We start from the raw sequence: 22,948 nt of genomic DNA on the forward strand, positions 1-22,948 counted from the left end.
TCTTCTAGAGGGCCACGGGGCACCCCTGTCCTCGTCAGAGAAGCGAGCAGGGAACACCTCTTAATGTTGTATTGTAGCTCCACATTAGATAATGTGTAAATCGCCATAAACACCCTATGAAATGCACGAAAGTGGCAATGACTGTTATGTCTCATGCCTGTGCGTTAGAGCATGAGCAGAGTCCCTTGACACACAGGGTTGGTTGGGCGTACAGCATATTGACCTCAAATACTTTCACACTTTTTCTTTGAGGTATCGATTTGTATTGAAAAAAATGGCTGAGGCTTAGCTAAGGTTAAGCCTAGTCAGATGCGAAGCATATTGATGGCTAGGCTTGGTAATACATGGCTTTCCTTGGTTGACGTTCATCCCGCTCTTCATCGGTCTCTGTGGAACGCTGAAGCTTTCGCTTCTCGTTCAAATCAGCCCTGCTTCTAGGCGGCATCCCAACACCTGGCCGCCTCGTAAGTGCCCGGAGAGCGAGGCAAGCTCAGCTTTATACCGCTGCAGTAGCGTCACGTGGTCAGCTGCAGCGCCTCTGATGTGGAGCATCCACCGCCGCGACCGACCGCGCGAGCCGGCAGCCCATCTCTCCTCCGCTGTGACGTCATGTTGTCACGTGGTGTCACGTGGTCACGCTAAAGGTCAATGGTAGCTCCACCGCCGCGCTCGACGGGCTGCAGTGTAGCTCTAGTAATATGCTTCGCATAAAAAGCTTTTTATTTCGCTCACAGGACAGCTCTCCATAGGCTAGGCTTTCAGCGAATTCTTGCAGGAGCGAAAAAAACTCTCACATCATAATAAGTGGCCGATTCCTCACCAAAGAGAAAGAGGGAAAAAAAATACAATGGCGTGAACTTATTTTTCGTGTCAGCATATAACACTGCAGTGGGAATGCATACTTCGAGATATTTTCAGCTTTTACTATCCGTCGCTTTTAAATACGGAAGTACCGTTTTTTATGGCAGCTCGATCATTGTGTCTCCATTTCAGTCCTGTACGGAATCTCCAATTCAGGGGTCCAATTGAGTCCAAGTCAGTCCAATTTAGTGGTTCAGTCCAATTAATGATGGTTGGTTTATGGTTTATGGGGTTTAACGTCCCAAAGCGACTAAGGCTATGAGAGACGCCGTAGTGGAGGGCTCCGGAAATTTCGACCACCTGGGGTTCTTTAACGTGCACTGACATCGCACAGTACACGGGCCTCGAATTTCTCCTCCAAAGAAATTCAGCCGCCGCGGCCGGGATCGAACCCGCGTCTTTCGGGCCAGCAGCCGAGCACCATAGCCACTGAGCCACCGCGGCGGCCCAATTAATGAGTCTCCAATTGAGTCCTGTACGTTTGTTATGGCTTGCACTTAGCAGCAGAGCTTTTACGATTCACCCTCACAGTATACAAAAGGTAGCCACGGCCAAAAAAAAATGACAGTGGCTTAGCTGTGGTTAAGCCTGGATATACAAGCGAAAAGCTGCAGTTATGCTTTGTTTGACGTCATGGCTGTCGCATTTCGCGCACAATGCACTGGGAGCACCACGATAACGGTGTAGGCAAGCGCGTTATATAGCCCTCCTTCCGCATGCGTAGTAACTGTGGTAAACACGCGGCTGCAACGAAAGGTCAAACGGTGGCGAGGAGGCGAGCACGCAGTAGTAGCGGCGGTGAGGAGGCGGCGCACATGCGCAGTAGCATGTGGCTGCGCTGAAATGTCAGGCGGCGGTTGCGGCGGCGGCCGCTCCGATCACCTGCGCCTCTTGTGTGACTTCACTCGGTTCTGCGCACGCGTATCTGTGGCTAATTCTGATCACGGAGCATACGCCAGACCCGGTGTTGACTAGCCTTACAGGAGGTTTAGTAGAATAAATCGTGTTAAACAGAAAATAGCTTTTGTTAGTCACTGCATTCAAATGTAAAAACAGCTCCTTCAGTAAGCTCGTTATCCTGGCTCTTAAGGGGGTGAATCCCCGCTCTTGAAGCTAAAATAAAAGTGGCTCCCACCACATCAGGTAAAAGTGATGAGAACATCAGTGCCATTGACTACTCCATGCCAGGAATTCTCAGGGGTAGTGAAGTGCTTGCTGGACCTCATTATTGATGCGGATAGCTCGAAGCTGGGTCAGTTTGTATGCAGCCGCACCTTTCCTGGCCGTGAAGAGCGTTGGGTCACGCTGATGTCATATTTATTCCAGTGCGGCTGCGTTAGGTCAGGTAGGTTATGGCAGTCTGAGCTCAAATGACCCAAACGAACTATGCTGATGTAGGGAACATGCCATCCTTTGAATGCAGATTAACTTTGTGGCCCTGCAACAGAGGAATGAAGGTTCTGTGTCGGTCGAAGGGCACTTTCGGGCAGCCTTAGGCATGAGTGACGTCCATACGCAACAGGTCGGGACTGCACCTCCCTGCGCCCCATCACGCCCACGTCAATTGGGCATGGTCAGGGAAAGGGCTTGCCCATACTGGCCATTCACGTTAACGTGGCACGGCTAGCTCAGAACGTGCGATGAGGTGTCGCCCTAATCGGTTGCGAGCAGCAATAAACAAGCTATCTGTAAATTATGGTTTGGTTTATTGGAGTTTAACACCCCAAAGCAAGGCAGGCTATGAGGGACGCCGTAGTGAAGGGCTCTGGAAATTTCGACCACCGGGGGTTCTCTAACGTGCACTGACATCGCACAGAACACAGTCCTCAAGCGTTTAGCCTTCATCGAAATTCAACCGCCGCGGCCGGGATCGACTACCTGTAAATTATAAAGTCCACGCAGTAGTTTTAATGTTGACTCTAATGCCCGCAAAGACCACCTGCACAAATTTATTGCATTAGAATATGACCACCGAAATGATTTCAGGATCCTCTTAACACTTGAAAGGAATTTTACCGGTTGCGCAAGTGTCAAAGCATTAAAGGCGGCGATCTGACTGGCGTACCTTTTTTCCAGCCCAATCCCCTTTCTGTGGTTCTATTCTTTCGTCACAGATGTAGACAAAGTGTTGAGACGTATGCATTTGTACATGCACCTAAAGCTCGAGACGGCAGACACACACTGATGCAGCTCTCTGGCGATATTTCTAAAACGTACGTTAACAGTCCTTCAACCACGACTAAGCCATAATCGGTGTTTTGCAGTTATAAATAGACGACTGCTTGTTTCAGCGGTTCCGTCGCTTCTCGATTAAACTTTCTCGTTCCAAGGGATTCCTAGGAAATTTGTGATGGTGAGTCTGCACACAGACAGCTTAGAGCCTCCTCAAGCTTGAAATGTACGCACATTTTTCACGCACTTGCTCCGGGATACGACTGTAATATTATTGGGATGACAGTAAACATTCACCTTTCAATATGGCTTTATGATTGGATTGACCTCAGCGCTTCGAGGCTGCTGAGCCGCCGCGGTGGCTCAGTGGTCATGGCGCTCGGTTGCTGACCCAAAAAACGCGGGTTCAATCCCGGCCGCGGCGGTTGAATTTCTTTTTGGAGGAGAAATTCTAGAGGCCCGTGTACTGTGCGATGTCAGTGCACGCTAAAGAACCCCTGGTGGTCGAAATTTCCGGAGCCCTCCACTACGACGTCTCTCATAGCCTGAGTCGCGTTGGGACGTTAAACCCCATAAACCAAACCGAACCAATCTTCGAGGCTGAAAGTTGACTAAGGTAGTTTAACGTTTGATCCGAAGCTTAGAATTCTTTCAACGCCGAAGTAGCCGCAAAGCGAAGAGCATTTTAAGATACTTAGGAGAAAATAATTGGAATACAATTTGCGATTACAATACAACAGCTTAACAGCCACTGTTCCCAAAGACTGCACAAGCAGAATGCAGTTACTTGTTTTACATTTCTAATTATAAATATAGTTACAAGAACTTCTCGATTTTTAGCTTTTGTTTATCCTTGGAGCATGAAAACGTTTCAAATTATTTGCTTTAATACTACGCTGAGTGCTTTAATTGTTCTCTCTTTTCACCACAAAATGTGTTGGCACCCACTAAAGTGCTGCCAACAGCTATCAGTGAAAAATAGCTCGAATCTAGACTTATGGATCATTGAACAATTTTTTGGATATTTTGTGGTTCCTGGACGAATGCTTCGGCAACACTATTCGGCTGAATTGTACGCCGCGGTGCGTTATCCTGGACAGGGAACAAAAGAACGGTCGTAACGACATAGGATCCTTTCACAATACACAGGGCTCGGCCCAAGCCACAATGCATTGACCCCGTTGAGGCCGCTGAGACGGCCTCCATAAAACCTGCCTTGGGCAACCATTCGTTTCACAAAATTCCTAATCTTTACGGTGAATCTTTTAAGACCATAAACAAAGCCTCCTTCAATTCATAATTTTGATGCCTATACCTTTTCCTCAGCACTCAACATATCCACGTTTTATTGCTTCTTTTGTGACTAAAAGTTTCGCTCATCCCAAGTAAAGTCTAACAATTCGTTAGAGCTTCTATCGAATCACGGGGGGTAAAATATTGAGCAAGTAGGCAGCGCAGCATTTGAGGATGCCATGAAACGTACACATTTTTTGCATATTAGCGCCACAGCGACCCCCCATGCCTATACGAAGTTGAGGCTAATTGGTTTTCTTTGTTTTCTTAATTGCTTAAGTTTGAACTTTTTAAATTTTAAATTGGGGATAAGGGCCCTCGTTCATGAGTGAATACAAAGAGAGCGTAATGGTGCGAGTAATTTTACCCTCCGTAAAACATGCCAAGGCTCATTTTTTTTTAGACCGCAGTGAACTTAAAACAGCAGCGCCCTCGATGCGCGTAATCGAATATTTTTTTCATCAACCCGACGCTGGGCCATTAAACATTTTAAATCGCCGTTCGAATAGCTTTTTTCTTTAATTTCTGCTCGCCGAGGGTATTCTTCGCATTTTTTCTTAATTTCTATTTTTCCTCAGGCGGGCAGCGGCGTTTATCTTTATTGGTCTTTGAAGTGGCGCAGGCAAATTATTCTAGCAAAGTTTTTCCGATAGAACATTCAATTTCGAGTTCCTGCAGTACAGGCCCGCTCTGCGCCGAAACTCTTTACTCAGAAGCGTTTATAATGTATAGGCTAGGCGTGTGCGCGTATCTGCAGCCGTAACTGCGAGCGCACATGTGTCTTGAACTATGAGGCTGTTCAACCACGGAGAGCTAGTCTTGCGGTAATTTTATCTACCGTGGATTCCTCGTTCTGCATTATTTATCGACGCTTGTTGTTAGATTAATTTTATCGGATGTTTATCATACGTATCGTTAGCGCTGAATAAGTTCTCGGTATCAGGAACAGCTCATGTGTTCTTACTGCTAGTAGAAATACATTGTGCATGTGTGATTACCTGTGTAACACTTTCGGGCGGTACTGCGTTCTACAACTTTGCTTCTTGTTCTCCATGGTACTTATCGAAGTGCTCCTTGGATCCTCAATTTTGTTACTTGCTACTAGGAATTATTAATCAGGTTTTCCGCAAGCTTTCCTTGTTATTTCTGGCGGTTCTTAATTTTTACCCACCGGAAGGAGATATTTTTCACGTAGTTTTTTTTTTGTTTTAGACATTCATTCAAACAATTCCAGGTTACTGAAAACGAGAGTTTTTAATTTGTCGATGAATAAATTATAGGCACTTATTCTCTTTTCTATGTTTAGCTGCATGTGCGCAAAGATTTATCTGCCAACGAATCGGTAAATTTTATTGACCCGTTGCATAGTAGACGGTGATTATCAGTAATAAAACAATTAGCTTGACACCGTTTGAACTGCTCAGAAAGCTGCGCGTACGAAATGAATCCTTCCGAATGTGCAGAAACGCAGAGTTTTCGCTACACATCACATCAGTATAGAAGACCATGCCCGTTAAAATAAGGAACGTGGTTACGTGTGGGTACACAACCACGTCGTCTTTTGAATCCAAATATTGTTCACTATCCACATTCGATATCGGACATACTGCTACAACTGACCGACGTGCGTTGATGCTACAGAAGCAAGGACAGCGAAACTATAAACTTTCAGATCATATTTCACAAACTTTTTTTTGATTCTGCGATACTCTGAAATTGTACTATGCTACATAGTGAAGCATTATGTGACCAGCCACCTCCATGCCAAAGCCCACCAACCCAAATCGTTACCAGCGTTTGAAACAAGCGTGTTCGAGGAGTAAAATGCTTTGTAATTTTTATTTTATGGCCAGCTGCTACAGTGGAACGTTTATAATTGGCAAAAAGAGGAAAAAAACATTTCTGATGGGCGAAAAAGTTTAAACGAGAACGATATCGCATGCTTTGATGCTTTGTTTTTATGTCCCATATAACCGACGTTCAGCACTGCCTAAAGATTATTGAATCTGTACCTCGCATAAAACAAAGCTGACGAGGAGCCACGTACCATGGGTGACAAAAGTTTTCGGGAGGCGAGTTCCTAGGAAAACATTTAATGCAACTCCACTTCGCTACCCAGTTGCCTGATATTGTACGAAGGTATTAAAGACCTAAGTGCTCCTTTTTCTAGTAACAATTTCTGGCGACTGGGTAGCAAGGTGGAGCTACAATAAACGTTTTTCCAAGAACTCGAGTCCCGCAAACTTCTGTCCTCGATAGTACGATAAACTAGCGCTGCCTTTTAAAGAAATAAATAAACAGGCCAGATGAATACTCATTCTGTTTATTACACAGAAAACAAAGGCATCAAAAATGCCTTTGAAGAAAACGTCAACTGAAATATCGTTTGCTTCACTTTTCTGCTTGGCGAGACAGCGGCAGGGGGAAGAGGTTTCGAAAAAAGCAATGAAATTTCCGAGATATTCAAGGAAACCTGAGGGTACAGCTTTATATGAATGCCTTAGGCATTCCTTTTCTTGTTTGTTTTTTTAGCATTCATACTGAATATTTCACAGCAGCCTCTGTTTAATACTTTCTACTGCGTGAATTTTAAAAGCTTTACTTCTCGGTACGAACCGAGAAAAGGAAGAAAACGTTTTGCTCTTCGCGTTGGCTTTGGGACAGCTGTTCTCGCTTTCGAATGCCTCGCTCGCGACCTTGTCCCGTACGCGAACCACGGCGTTTCCTATTTCTTGCCCCTGCCCAACAATCGAAACGAAAACATCCACTGCTCGCAACCAGACCGGCGGAGCCCCTATAAAATTTGTCGCCGATTTTCTTGCACCCTAAACATATTCAAAGCTAAAATCTTCTCACATACTTTTTGATAACGCCTCACATAGCAGCAGGCGCCGACGCCATCCGACGCGCACCAGGTGCTTCAAAGGGGACCAGACCGCCACCAATAGCCGCGGCGTCTTCTGCGGTTTTTATATCGCTGCGCTTGATAGCAAGGAAATTGGGAAAGCTTCCTATCCTTTCTCCAGCACCAAACAAAAAAATAAAACACGCGGCTCCCAAACGGCACAGTGAACGAAAGAGCTAGGCGAGCTTTGGGAAGAATAAAGATAACCCTGAAGAAAGCCTAGGAAAGAAAGAAGAGATGCCGGCGCAGGAAAAAAAAAAAGAAAGAAAGCAGATCGTGGTCTTCCTCGAAGGCGGGCGTCTTGTGGAGAGGAAAGTCTCCGAAGCCACCCTGTTGGGGAACGGCCGTCCACCACCCATCCCGCCGGCGCAGCCATGGTGCCGCGACAGCTCTGACAGATGCCCCATCGATGCCCCGAGGCGCACAGGAGCAGACGCTTGTCAGGCGGAACGAAAGGCAATCCGCATGCAGGAAATAGGCCAGCACTGGAGAAGCCCAGGGCTCTGGGTGGCACGGGGCCCTGGGCACCGCACCAGGGAAGTTTGAGAAAAACAAAGTTTGGTGAGCCGCATCACCCCCCCCCCCCCCCCCCCCCCCCCCCCCGTTCTCCTGAGGTGGGTACAGAATCTTTAGAGGGCTAGAAGAAAGCAAAACACACGCTTGTGTCACCCGGTTGCGCTGATGTTGGCGAGTGTTGGGGATGTGAAGCGCGAGCAAGTTTGTAGTGCTTATAGTCCGGCGCGCTCATGGCGGAGGAGATGCTGATTGGGAATGGAAACCGGGCCGAGGGGTGTCGAATGATTCGAACGAAATGAAAGGCTTAAGGAATCCTGTGAAGGCCAAGCGCCGCAACTTGAGATGGAATATCTTAACTAGACGTTGGGGAATGCATGCCAGATAAAAAATTTAACGGTTAAACTTGATTTCTTCTGTGCATATATAAAGATGAGACGATGCATGAGTGTCTAAAACAGGAATGTACACCTGGTGAAATGCACCTAGAGAATAGTGAACAGCGATGTTCAAACGTGAACTATATGATTTAGATATCAGCATCATAGAAGTGGCGTGAAAATCCATGAGTGATATCTTAAGGCTGCTGTATATTACTACATTTCTCCACTTTACGATGCAAATGTACTACATAGGGTAGGATCAGCAAGCGCGTCTTGAGGAAATATTCGCAACTCGCGGTGAGTTATGAGCACATACAAAGCAAGAAAAAGATCCCTTATTTGGACATGATAAAGGTGTCAAAAGGCGTCGTGAAAAGGTGTGCTTGAACTAAAATATTAAGTGCATTCGACAAACGCATTATTTGAATTTACATCATCTGCTTTACCTTTTGTGTCTAGGCTGCGCTGTGATACAACTTCCTTGAATTTTTCACATTGAGAGCTGTATCTAGTACGCCCTTGGCTGCAGCTCGCATTTGGTCGGTCTGTGATCACGTAACCATCCTCGTCGCTCCGTTCTGCGTCGAGTCGGGTAGATGGCGCTGACTTCAGTCACAGCGTGAGGGGTGGCCGCGTTTCGGCTGGCCGGTTACGCAAACCTAAAAGTTGGCAGTGTTTACGCCAGGTTGCGTAATAAGGGAAACTGCGCGACAACAGTATCCGCTGTCCGCGCTAGTGACGTTTCACACTTTATTCATAACACAACTGGAAACAACAGCGTTCGCATTACGCCGAAATCAAAGAGAGTATGTGTATTCGTAGAGGTTATTGGAAGTAGTTATAAAGCCGCGGTAGCAGTCACACATTAGGTGGACAGCTGGGTCGTATCGTAAAGTAAATGATTAAAGAAGGGGTTCGAGAGACAGGTATTAAAAAAAAATAATTCACAATGTTAACGCCACCTCTCACAAAATTTCGCGATTTGCGCAACGAGCGCAACCATGTTCGCGCTCTTCCTCGACCCCGGATTCGCGCGAATATGACTAAAGGTGAATGACCTGCTTTCTTGACCACCCTTAGCCATCTGGGACGCAATTATTCGCACGCATCAACTTCCCGGATCATAACCTAATAAGAAAAAGGGTAATACACACTGTCGTGAACGTGGCACAATGCCGGATGACGAGCGGTAAAACTATTCCTCATTTCGCGGTTCCAGGGCCGTTCATTGCTGGCAGTAAAGCGCTGGCGCTCTCAAAGAATTCTGCCCTTGCCCACTTTTCTACTGACTGTTTTCTTTCACCGTAACTATTTTTTTTCTGGTCGTCCTCAATTCCTGCCACTTCGTTGTCTTCCATGAAAGTGTCGTCTCCACACGGCGCTTTTAAGAGGCCGCAATATCAGGAGCCGCCATTTCGGTTGCGTGCTTTTATTTTCTTGTTTCTCGAAAAACCAGCATGCAAGAAAAAAAGAACAACAAAGAAAGGAACGTCGTAATATGAGTAGAAAAACGATCCGGATAACAATATAAACGGGCAACTCGAGGGTTCAGCGGAATAAAAGCAAAGGAAGCAGTAAATTTTGCGTCAACGCAATCCAGCAAACGAGAAAGGCCTGCGTGGCGACGATAAGAGACTTTTGGTGTCGTCACACACGATTGAATTTTTCGACGAGTCGAGGCGGCGGCTGGCGCCCAACCGCCGGCGTCTGCAGCCACGCGAACACATCACGCGGCGCAGTGGCAATCCACGGATGCGAATCGTCTCACGAGTTGTTGACACCCGCTGGTTAGGCGCGGCAGTCTGTGGCTTTGTGTGCTTCACGCTTTCTGTGACGCTTTATTTCAATTTTTTGTAATACCTAAGCCTCGCATGACACGGGTACTGCAAGCGATTCCTCGCAATGGCTCCAAACACGCCGCCAGGTGGTGCATGTAGTTTATAGTTTAGCTCCGTGTCAATAGACTGAGCAACGTCACCCAAAAACAAATTAGGCCACGAGGTATAATTACTTGCGCGCGCGCGTGCGTGCGTGCGTGCGTGCGTGCGTGCGTGTGTGCGTGTGTGCGTGTGTGTGTGTGTGTGTCCTTTGTGTCTTTACGTGTGTGCAAGAGGGGGTGTTTCTTGACAAAGGGGAAATAGTTACTGTATAGCTGGAAGGCGCTCAAAAAGGTTGGTAAAAATTTTATCGAGATGCAAAGCTCAATCTTTCTAACGAAAGACGGTTACAGGTTTTTCATTTAAGAGCGCGGCAGACAAAAGTAAAATGCCGTAATGAGTTTTTCTTGATTTTTCGTTGCCATTCTGAATGTAGCAGCAAACAACTGAACGCAAAATAAATATTCCTGACTATGTCTTCAAGCTTTGTTGCTTTCTTTGCGGTCATGCGAATGTATTATGAATGGAGACTGTGATACCGAAAAACTTTGTTAATGCAAGTAACACTGAGCGAAGCTCTCATTAGTGAAGGTCACACACCGCTGCCGAATTATTATTAAAATTAAAACGAAAGATCTGGAGCATAAGCGAGACTTTTTTTTCGATCCTCTAGAAGACAACGGAATGTGACGAGCTACCATTTCTTACTATTGTTTCAATGGGCGCAGTGCGTTGTGTTTGCTCGGTTCATTAATAGGGTGCTCGCCAATTAGCTCGAGCTCAAGTTCCACAGTGCCTAACGATGATTCTATTATTCACTGCAGCTAAATAATAAAGCCGTCTTAACAGCGTGAGGCACATGGTACGCTTGTTTCTCCAGTGGCGTGTTACTAGCTGCATGCTTTCTTGCAACAGATAAGATCCACGGGCGTTTCACTTAATAGAAAAAAAAAAAAGCAACTCGCAGTGAAATCCAGGATGTGAGTCCCACGTGCACTGTACCTTTGGATTTGGTTTTGCGGCAACTAGACTTATAGTGTCGTAAAATGGCGAAGATTGTGTTTCAGTGGATGCATATTTGAAGCAGAAGCTCCGTTTTTTCCGGTTTGCTTTGTACGCTTCCTTCGGCTGCCTGAATTCCGTTCTACATTGATCGTCTTTATGTCTGAACTCTATTTATGCTCTCGAACTTGAAGCATATTCGAGGGGCAACCAGTTAAAAACTTTTAGAGCGCAGCTCTTTGGCGTCCGTTCCTGGGTTTCGCGTCGTCGTCGGCGTTGTCGTCGGCCTCGTAACCAGCTCCGCCCCCCTTTCATCCCCCCAGCGCTAGCAGCGACCGACTGATACCGCTGGATGCCGCTGACGCCGCTAGAGAGTCAAGATAACGTGACTGCATAGAACACCGTCGCCGCCATGCAGAAAGAGGAGGAAAGGGTCCCCCCCCCCCCCCCCCCCCTGTTCTTGTGTGGCGGATAGGGTGCTCTTCAGTTGCCGACGCGCCGGTTATTTCACGTAGGCCCCGGCACGTCGACGAATACGTGACCACCTTCCCACGGCTAGTGCTGGTTCTTAGCGCTGCGGAAGCGAGGGTATCATATTGTTTGTGTCGGCATCGGCGGCGTTGTCCCTGAAACCAACTCCGCAGCTGGGGTTGACTCACTATCGAAAAGGTGAAACAGCTTATTTGCTGCGCTCAAATTTCGCATTAGGAAGTAACGTAATCGTCGGTAATTTTTTAGACTTCATGCTGACTATGGATTGGTGTGCTCCGTTTTTGAGAAGTGGCAGGAATATACACCCCTGTTCGAGAAACAACGTTCCATAAAAAGAATTTGCTGGTGTCCTTGTTGTAGTCAGTGTAGGCTCGTTGGCAGTTTCAACCAGGAAACAAAAAAAAAGTCTTGAAACTTTTTTCTGTGATAAGCATAGTATCCGAAGTGCGCAATAAAAAAAAACAACCAAATATCATAGGCGCACTCACAGAAGGAAGAAGCCGCCGCGGTGGCTCAGTGGTTATGGTGCTCGGCTGCTGACCCGAAAAACGCGGGTTCGATCCCGGCTGCAGCGGTCAAGTTTTGATGGAGATCAATTCTAGAGGTCCGTGTACTATGCGATGTCAGTGCACGTTAAAGAACCCCGGGTGGTCGAAATTTTCGGAGCCCTTTACTACGGCGTCTCTGATTGCCCGAGTCGCTTTGGAACATTAAGCGCCCATAAACCTGAACTAAACCACATAGGAAAGTTTTCTTTGTTGCCATTCGTTGGTTTGCGGAAAAAGAAGGAATGTAGGGCAGCACGAATCCATTATTGGAACATCTCGTGTTTTGCTCCAGCAACATCAATTATTATTGACATTCGCTGTAATTGCGCGGAAAAGTACGGATACGATGTGAAGAAAACCATTTAAAGGCCACCAATTCAAATGACAGCTGGCTCTGACCAGCCATTTACAAAAGGAGAAAAAAAAAGGTGAATAGCTCCGACGCACAAATCGCTCTCCGTCATATCTGGACCCCGTCACCTTTTGTCCACTTGTTTAAAATAGATAAACCAAAACGTGTATTGCGTAGGCGGAGAATCAATGGTAATGCTGCAATCCTCGAATGTAGCAAGGCTGTAACCTTCAATTATCCCTTCACTAAAGTGCGCGAACTGCCTCTAAGCACTGTTTCAAGTACCGCATGAGAGCGGTATCGCTTGACTCAAGAAAACAACACCACGTCCTTTTCAACTTCTACCATAAGCACAGAGCAAGATCTTCAATTTCTTACAAGAACCCTAGCCAAACATTCGTTCTTTCCTCGCTGTGACCATAAAACGTAATATTTGATGTCATCAACTCAGGTTTCTATCAGGAAGCAGCAGTGTCTTCGAATCTCTACACCCGTTTGGTGTGGCAGCACAAAAACTACCTAAATCTTCGAAATACGCTGTCACGTCTGAAAACAAACAGACAAACAAACAAACAATCACACAAACAAACAAATAAACAATTGAACAAACAAACAAACAAACAAAAAGAACAAACAAAGTCACTCACTCGATGTAGCAGCAACCACTGCGGCTAGCGACTGCCCGACGACAGTTCACTTTCATCGAGGCCCGCCGTAAGAGGGCGCTAGCGTAGCCGAGCTGTCTACAGCGGTGCATTTCCGGCAGGAACTCCCCGCGGGAGATTGGGAGCGCAGGAACCTCGCTCACAGACAACAACACTGGCTCTGCAAGCAGCGTAGTTCACCGCGCAAGGATCACATCAATAACGTATGAACAGCCGGCTACCGCTCCAAAGTGTCATCCATTATTCGCGCGAGCCGAGACTCTTGGCCGTTATATCATTCAAGGATATTATTAAGAGCAAGATGTCTGGGGCCCGCACTAATGGAAATTTTGATGAGGCGCCGAATACGGCAAAGCTCGCTCTCTCCGCTGAACGCTTGTGCGCGCGCCCGAGCAGGCGTGTTGATTGGCACGCTGTTGATTACATTGCTTGCTTGCCGGTGCCTACAGTGTCACGATATTTTCTGGCACATACGATTTCGGGAGAAAAAATTCGCCTTTCAGAAAAATTTACACGTGTTGCTCGACTAGGCCGGATGGTTTGAGTGCTTCATTTTTTTTTTTTGCATCACTGGGCTAAAAGATGAGAAAGAAACAAAGGTAAACTAATGCAGATTATAAATTGAAAAAGGGAGTGTAGTAATCTCGATAGCACTTGGGTGCACGATAGCTGCTCGTATGTTTTAACGCTCGAACGAACATCTGTTATGTAACCCGTTTTGGGATTAGGTAATCGCTTATCACCGTCTCGACTCCATGAAGGCGAGGAAGGCCAGAGGGACCCATAGAGCGTGGCGAAGCTGTAAACCTCTACTGTTCCAGTCGTTCATCAACAACCCAAAGGGCTTTCATTTCTGCTCTTGATGAAAGACACAATATCACAGTCTCCACTTTCGCGATGAGAGGGGGCATTTTTCTTTACTGCTGTCTACAAACGAGGCAGAGGCGTCAGAGCTCTGGGCAAAAATCGATGGGTGTCAGCGGCCTCAAACGCCGTTGCGACACGCCCTATACGCACCTACCTAATGTCTTCAGCCAGAGCTTCGTTAAAAAGTAAACTCTACGGATTTAAGTTGTCGCACTGAAGCACTGATTTTCGACGATAAGGAGATTGAAGTTATAAAGCCAATAGATACCTTTCGCGCTGAGTATGAGGAGCTGATACGATGAATTGCATTTATCGACACGGTGACTGGCCTGGTTGCGTGCAGTCGTTGCGGCCTCGTGCGCAAATGGCGGTTGCAACGTGCAAAGTGTTCGAGAAGTGGGGAATGCTGTTGGATAACGAAATTTATTTTCCCGTTCCTTCTATCTTTCCACGCTTGGCGGTCATCAGCACGGCATAGCTGAAAACATAAGTAACCGTGGGCGAAAAGCGAGCAACAAAAGTTTTTTTCGTACAACAGATCAGTCGCTGGCTTTTACTATGTAAAGTCAACAGAGAAACAACGCATCTGTACTATATACAGTCGGTGGAGGCAAATTGGGAATTGTTAGTTGAAGACACTACTTTTTAGTTTCAAAACATTCCTTTTCTCTCTGGTTTAATTATCGCGCTTGAAGCGACGAGTTCAGAACGGACGCGCCATAAAAACAAATGTAACTTTCGACCAGTTCCGCATCAACATATTTTGCCAATGTATCTCTTTAAGTAAGCTCAGCTTAAGAGCGGGCTTTCCTGTTTTGCTTTAAAACCAAATCGGTAAAAAGAAGTGATCCGCACTTACTGACACTGCACATGAAGAAGCGCTAGGAGTAATCCTGAGATGCGCCGGAATGCGCATAGAGTAGCTTTTGACTTGCGCTGCAAAGGCAATGACAACAGTGGTGGTGTTAAAAAAGGTGGAACCTTTAGGGCGCTGTGTTTGGAGCGTAATGTTGTAGACGGATAACCAGCAGCTGTACCATTTCATGCTAATAGCTCTTTTCAACATGGCTCTTTGCCGAATGGTTGGAAATGCTAGCATCGTTTTTCATTCGACAGAACTGCTTGTGGCGCTGCTTGGAAGGCTCATGTAAATATGTAGAGACGTGTCAGCATCTTCCTGTTAGCACGTGACCAATGTGAAGCAGATTCCACCACCTTCACATTCGGGTTGTTCATACGTTGCGGTGTAAGGCATCTATCCCAATATCAGGAAACAAGACCGAAACAGCGTCGCACAAAACCAAGAGCATGTTTGAGAGCGTTATGTTTTGTTACAGCTGCTATAATTTTGAAATTTGTATTTTGCGAAGATGTGGCAATTACTTTTTGAATGTACTGCCCTCTTCGTGCACATAAGCATACCGGCGCTATCGATGACGCATACAGTCATCAAAGTGCGGCTAACACTTGCAAGGTATAGATTTCACACTCTGCACGAAGTGCTTATGCACATACTGGCGCTGCCTACGTTTTTCTTAATTGTACATTTAGCAGCGGATCTTTTCAACCTTCTCCTGCAAGTAAATTCTGGTTTTTTCAAGGTATTCATTCGCGCACACAAATGCAGCTTTCCATACTGCATGTTTCTTTTTTCCACCCAAGCAACGTACTATTTTATCACCTAAGTGAAATTCTCGGCTTAAGCAAAGTTCACGTTACGAGCTACGCCTTTTTTATTGGAGCCCAATACATAAGCCATGGCTTCCAATGCTGCTTAGTGACGTGAACGGTACACTGTCGCGGGGGCATCATATAACACTGTAGGACGCTTTAAACCGCGTATCAGCCAAAACAAAGACCTGTAACTTCAGCAGGAAATTTGGTGGCTCTTATCGTCATGGACGCGTTCCGCGCGTAAGTCGCTCAAAACGGGGATGCTAATGGCTCGCTGAAGTACTCGACTAGGAAGAACAGAAATAATAAGCGAAGCTTCCGTGCAGGCCCTTGCCTCGCCTGTCTCTTCTTTGAACCCGAGTTTCAGTGAGGCTTTGTTTCAGAGGCTAGAAAAGGCCGTCGCCACGGCAACTAGCTCCAACGCACCTTATTATGCAGTTTGGCTACTCGGGAACCCTCTAGCTGACGAAGATAACCGTCCTATATTCATGCTTTTTGCTCGCTCTAGCTCTCTTTGGACGTCTAACTTTATATATATATATACAATACTGCAGGCTGTTAAGGCCCAAGCAGGGCCTTATATATATATATATATATATATATATATATATATATATATATATATATATATATATATATATATATATATATATATATATATATATATATATATATATATATATATACACACACTTGCGAAAATGTGGTATGAACTAGAAGTTATGTACTTATAAAGTGGACTGACACGCGCTTAGAAACATGACAAGCATTTACTGACGTTTCGATGAGGGATATATATATCGCAGTATACGCTTCGTTCAAGGAACCATTTTTATTTGACTCGACGTTTCGATCGCAAGGCCAATCTTTTAAAAGAGAGATTTTTCTTCGATGGTGTTGCCCCTTTGATAGGGTCGCAAACATCAAAGGGAAACAGGACAGGACAGTCACTGGCGTCTGTCCTGTGTGTTTCTGCTCGCTGTACTATGTGTGTTTTTTAGCGGTAGTAATATGTCGCAGTCAACGAATCAAAAGCACCGACTAGCCCGACTTTATAATTTAATCATGGTAAAAAAATCTTCCATTCGGCAGCGGCAAGTCCGAGCTTTTGCGAATTCGGCCCACATTCAGCGCTCTTTTATGATGGGTGTATTCAATTCAATACAGACAATAAACAATAAATCTCTACTTGCTCTACCTGAACCTAAGCTTCAAGGCATACGCTATAGGATGACCCAATTAGTCTTAATCTCCTGTGACTTTTTTTGTAGTGCACTGAAATCGCAGCATATGGGCCATTCCGAACGGTGGCCGTATTAATCGTCCAGTCTTAATCCAGTCTTCCAGTCCAGTATTAATCTGCCAGCCGTAATCGTGAAAAAAACAGGCTGCCTCGATTTCAATATCAGAAACGCAGCCTCTGGCCAGTATGATGGACCCGGATGGATAAAGACTGTCTATTGTGTCACAGTAGTATTTCGTCGGCAGTTAGACGTTATTGCCTTCCCGGCGTTTTTTTAATAACCGATATAAAGCTTTACTGAGGAATGTCGGCAGCAGCGGCAGCCGCCCTGAGAGTGCATAACAATTTTACGGACAGTATTCCGAGTGTTAGCCAGGGTAAGAGGTGCGTCGTCATGCAACATCAGAAGTAAAGAATTCAATTTGCTTGACTTGACTGTTGGCAACTACTGACTACGGTTGACTAGTGGCAACAGCAGATTCATCTTTTCATCAAAGGAAGTTTCCCAGGCTAAACCTGTGATAAACTGCTAGCTAAGTATACTAGATAGAGCTCAGGCGAATTTTCATTTCTGCCTACCGCAACTGACGATGGCCGTACTCTTCCACTGGTGTGCAGGTGTTGTGGATCCGTCGGCGTGACTACAACGTGCTCACGGTGGGCCTGGACACGTACACGGCCGACGACCGCTTCCAAGCTGTGCACTTGGAGCGCTCGTCGGACTGGGCGCTGCAGATCCGCTACGTGCAGCTCTCGGATCAGGGTCTCTACGAGTGCCAAGTTTCCTCGGACCCTAAGATCAGCTACTTCGTCAACCTCACCGTTCTTGGTACGCTTCCCCCCCCCCCTTCCCCCATCCCTTCTACCACTGACGCGGCGAAAAGCCTTAGCTTGGTTTAATCCGTAATGACCGCTCTGAGTGCCCTTTTGAGTCATATGTTACCGACACGCCAGAGTCACTGTCTCACTGAAAGATCAGCGAGATAATGGCAATATCTATGGTGGGTCAAACGACCGGCCTCCTTTTATGCCAGCTCGCCTATTATGAGCCGGTCTCACGATAAACATTTACACATGGCTAATGACCGTCAACATAGTTAACAACATCAAAGATTATGCGAATCAGGGGCTGAAATTTAAACACAAGAAATCAGAGAAAAACCTAAGATTGAATGCATATTTCAAACTCTAAATTTTGCAAGGAAGTGGAAAAAGTAAAAATAGCGATAAATATAACATCACTCATTTAATGAGAGAAAAAGTGAAACCATAGTTTTTTATTTATTTACTGCCAATCACTCTTTACTCCTCACTTGTTAATGTTACATTACACTGAAGGCCAAAGAGGCACAAATACCTTAATGAAAATAAATAACGCTAATTATGTGATGTAAATTTTATATAAACAGTTTAACATATGAAAAAATAATTCCTCCAATTGGAGAACTTCCCCACAAGTATCTGCGCCACTGCCCGCACATGAGCTCTGCTGCGCTGTATCACTACTGCAAGTGGTTGCAACATTTTGTCATATAACTTTGCTATCTGCTGAGCTGGTCCTATCTACATCTTAAAATACGCCAAATTTCTAAAGCTGTCATGGCAGCGCTCCCTAAATATTCAGTCACTAAAACTAGTCCCGCCTGTTCAGGCTGTAAAATTAAGTGCCATTTCTTCATTCCTGAAGACCAACAGAAAACTGTCTGCGGCGGAAACGCAGCACGTTTGATTTATTCAGCCGATGTATACTGCCCTTACCACAGGAAAAACATGTTTTTCATCACGGCGTATTGCACTGCCTCATAGCAAGAATATTTCAAAGTGCAACCACGGCGCCACGAAATCAACAGACAAATGCATCCAGAATACGGAGGCACTTAGAATGCTGCCGTGGTTCACAAACGAGAATTAGCAGCCCGTCTGAGAGGCAGTGAACAAAGCCCTGCATCTAGGTGTGCACTCCGATATAAGCAATGCGTACCGATAATTCTAGCGGGTCGCACTGTGCACCCCGTTCGCATTATTTCGCCTCTGTACACAACCCAACATTCCGTGCACTCATTTCTTTTTCGGGGGGGATTCGTAACTATCCATTCTTTTTTACGCTCAGCTGCCTGCGCATTTATATGACTTTTTATACGTAAGGCTATATTCCCAAAAAACAGACTCTCACACTCAATATTGCAGATAGGAACAAAGTTACGCTTCTTTTTTTTTTCTTTTTACATCTCTCAGTGAGAAGGAAAAAAGATCATGTTCATTTTTTTTTTTCGCAGTCGGATTCTCGTTAGCGTTATTTAACCTTTCATGACCTTGCGGTTGCCTCTGCCCTTATCTGCGCCCTTAATATAAGTTTTAGGGCTCCCATCGCATCTCCGATACACTCGTATTCTCGAACTCTACCAGCCATCGACAACTGTACTTCCTGGAGCCGAGTGCTAGTTACCGGCCCAATCGACGCTGCTTCCATTAAACGTGAAGGGCGCGCGGGTGTCAGGACTAGCCCGTGAGCTGGTGCCCGGGGGCTCTTCGGCCTTCCTGCGCGACCAACCGGAGGACCCGATAAATACGGAACAAGAAAATCGTGCCGCCGCCCAAGGCGAGGAAGGCACGAGAAAAACGCAGCTGGCGAGCGATTCTCGGGGCAACAGACGGAGCCCCCCACGCTATCGAGACCCAATGAAAACAAAGGCCCGGCCGGTTCATTAGCAATATTGCCCCCGCTGGCGCACGGATAACCCGTTCCTTTTGTCCCGCGGCGATGCTTCGTCGACCGACTTAGTTGGCGGTCGGAGCCGAGCTCCTGCCTCGCTATTTTTTCGCTACGCCTCTTGATATTTTTGCCCCCTCTCTTCCCATCGCCCTCCTCACCTTGTACTCTCTCTGTCGAACGAGCTCAGTGTTGGCATTAGCCGGAGCGAGACCTCGTGCGGCAATCACGAGTGCGCGTGCATCTGTTAATAGGCTGCGGCGAGGCTCCTTTCTATTCCGAGCGCCGTTTCTTTCTCCGGAAGCGACGCAGGGAAGCGGTCCTTTGCGAAGTGTTACAGTCATTATGGGCACCGGAACCTCGTTGCAGTAACAACAGCTGCCCGTTCACACCTTTGTGACGGCCCCGGAAGGCGCACTCGATGCTTGTATACAGAATGAGAACATGAACGCTAGGCTCCATCTCAAGTTCATTTGACGCGGGAAGCTAACGATGTAGTACCACATGATCTGTACGTTCAAAGGTGCTTGCACAGCGAACACCGCCTCTATTTCTCGGAAAAGGGTCCTTCCTCGTGCTCAGTGTTGCGCTGGTCCGGAAAGTCGACACGCAAGACGGAGAATGCAGCGACTCATCTCACCCGCTGTTGAAAGCCTTCCACTAAGGCGTACGTTTTAAGGCGAAAGCCTTTAATGCCTCATGCTGTCGTTAGCATCCATGTCGGCTGCCGTGTCGACAGCCGTGTCGGCAGATGTGTCCGCGTTTTGACGGGTGTCCATCGAGATATGTAAGACAGTTACTGCGTAATTTCCTTTCCTCTAATACAATTTTCAGTTTCTTTATTACGGCCCCTCTTTCTCTTCGTTCTTTCACTCCCAATTTCCCCCTTCCTGTACGGTGCGGTTAAGGTGTCCATCGAGATAACAGAGAATTACTGTGCCATTTCCTTCCCTCAAAAAGCGTTGCGTTCAAAGGGCAAGGCATCGCGCCGAACGGATGGTGGCGTTCCGTGGACTCCCTGGCAGCGCTACAACACGCTGTCGCGTTCCACTCCTAAAGGCCAAGCTTAAGCGCTATTAATTAGCAGTCAGTTAGTACTTAGTCATTAATAAGTAATTTGTCATTGCTTAGTCATCAATTATGTGTGACGTCATCCAGTGGTGACGTCAGCAGTGTCACATAGGCAAAGTTGTGCGGAAAACGCTTTCGCCTCTATGCACTTTAGACACCTGAATTTTTTTTTTTTACCACTGCGCGCCTGTAACGTGCCATAACAAATTGACCGCTGGCGCTATTGCAATACCTTTAACACGGCATTTACAGTGGTTCGATTGGAGTCCTGATTGGGGCTAGTTGGTTCCCGCTGTACTTGTAAAACGCGCACGAAAAAAAAAAAAACGAGAACGAAAAAAAGGCGCACTTACGGACAGGATGGCGCCCGTCTTATCCGAAAGTGTGTCTTTCGTTCATGGGGTAAACCGACGCGAGGGAACCCGGGACGTCGATAAAAAACACGGCGTGCCTTAATGCACTTTCGGCGCCTTCGCAGTGGCCAAAGCGGTCATCGAGGGCGGCCCTGACCTGTTCATCCGCACGGGCAGCTCCATTAACCTGACCTGCGAGATCAGCCGGAGCCCCGAGCCGCCGCATTTCGTCTTCTGGTACCACAACGACCGCATGATCAACTACGTGTCGGCCAAGGGAGAGATCACGCTCCACAAAGGGGGCCCCGAGAAGACCGTCAGCCGGCTGTACATCCGCAAGGCCGTCTCGCTCGACTCGGGGAACTACACCTGCGACCCGGCCAACGCGGAGCCAGTCTCGATCAGCGTGCACGTTGTGAACGGTGAGACGGAACCCTCTCCGCAGTTACGATTGGTGCCCAGCTGCACAGATGGGAGATAGTCAGGAGTAAGCTTTACTAGACAGACACTAGGGGCGCTGGCTGCGGATTAAGTTACGAAATTAGGCCACGTGACTGGATGGATAGCGCACGAACACATCGCTCATATAGGTACTCGAATAAGCAAGTAATTATTAAGGTAGGGCCCTGAAAGGGGTGGTGACACATTTTTCACCTTCTTCTTGAATGTAGTTGGCCTCGAAGATATTTCTACACATAGCTTAATTTCTTGCCTACCAAGAGCACAGGTGGTCGTAAATGATAGCGTACTCAAGCAAAATCTTATGCAGTGATCATGCAAGTGACTGGCACTTGGTGAAGAGATCGATTGTTTTTTGTGTTTTTTTTCGCACTTAATATCTGTTACGCTGCTTCATTAGTGCAATATTGACGAAGGCTGTCAACATGACACATAACACAACTAAACTATGAAATGCCCGATGCAATTCATAGATACAGTTCACAGTGCGACACACTGGAAGTATTAATTTGGCAGTGTTAGGCGAGGAATGCAATACAGCACAACGAACAAAAAAAAATAAAATAGCTGGTTGTTCACAGCCAGCAGTGATTAAGAAATACTGTACAGCAAAAAATGCTAACCAGACAGAAAGAAGATTAGAGTTTTCAGTCACTGCAGAAGCCTTTTTTAACTCTCCGGAGAAACCTTGCATAATGCGTAATCTCCAAGCATGTCAAATATTTCGAATTTATGATTAAGCATTTACATAATCTAAGAACCTCTTTTTTTTTTAAAGATCTAAGCAAAGCATTTTGAAAGACTTCAATACTTATGCTATCCACCGTACGTAAAACAGCTAAGTACATTAGGCAATTCCCAGGGCAGAGGCATAGGAATAAAAAAGCAAACAAAACATAGTATGAAGCGCGCACATTATTTCCGAATGGATATTCATGACATGAGGTTTAGGTTTTTTTCAGTCTGTTTCATATTAAAGCCCTTTACTAAGGGATGGCACAATACGCCGCTCAGTCCCTTTGGGAAGGTTAAAAAGCACCGGAAAGTCCTTTCTGGTCACTTTTGGCCGTGCGATATTGCCGCGGCATGAGACTTGAAATTATGTTTTGCTGCATGCTTATCTTGTCTCCAGAGACATTATATTTCGTGCTCTCTGTTTTGTCTTCGTTCTTGTTTCTGCTAAGAGAAACAGTCCTCATCGAAATTCCATTAAGCGTAGCGTTGCTTTCTTCTTTTTCAGTGAAAAAAACGAGCTGTAAGATAACGTCGTTAACTTCAGAGCCCAGTTCATTCAGGCCAGAGGCAGCTCGAAATGTGTTTTAATATTGTCGAGAGGAATTACCACGAAACAAATTAACAAGGTATGCGCCAAGAGCAAAGCGCTTTCCCTAACATTCAAGGTTTCCCAGTCTGTTTCACTGGCTTTTGTCTTTTTAAGAAACGTGCATATTCGCCCTAAAGTTCGGGAATGGCCCTAGAGAGAAATAATCAAAATGCTTCTACTTACT

At 46.2% G+C, this 22,948-nt stretch overlaps 1 protein-coding gene across 1 annotated transcript in view; it reads left to right on the forward strand.

Moving 5' to 3' along the window:
• The window catches only part of LOC149341540 (zwei Ig domain protein zig-8-like), a 202,970-nt gene that overhangs the window by 174,578 nt on the left and 5,444 nt on the right, over positions 1 to 22,948 (forward strand). Inside the window, exons 3-4 of the mRNA XM_089541988.1 lie at positions 17,466 to 17,676; positions 21,107 to 21,403. Of these exons, the coding sequence (XP_089398114.1) occupies positions 17,466 to 17,676; positions 21,107 to 21,403 (508 nt within the window). The remainder of the gene's footprint in view (positions 1 to 17,465; positions 17,677 to 21,106; positions 21,404 to 22,948) is intronic.

Source organism: Amblyomma mixtum, chromosome 5 (genome assembly GCF_055824585.1).
Source record: "Amblyomma mixtum isolate Tamu chromosome 5, ASM5582458v1, whole genome shotgun sequence".
Taxonomy (NCBI): Eukaryota; Metazoa; Arthropoda; class Arachnida; order Ixodida; family Ixodidae; genus Amblyomma; species Amblyomma mixtum.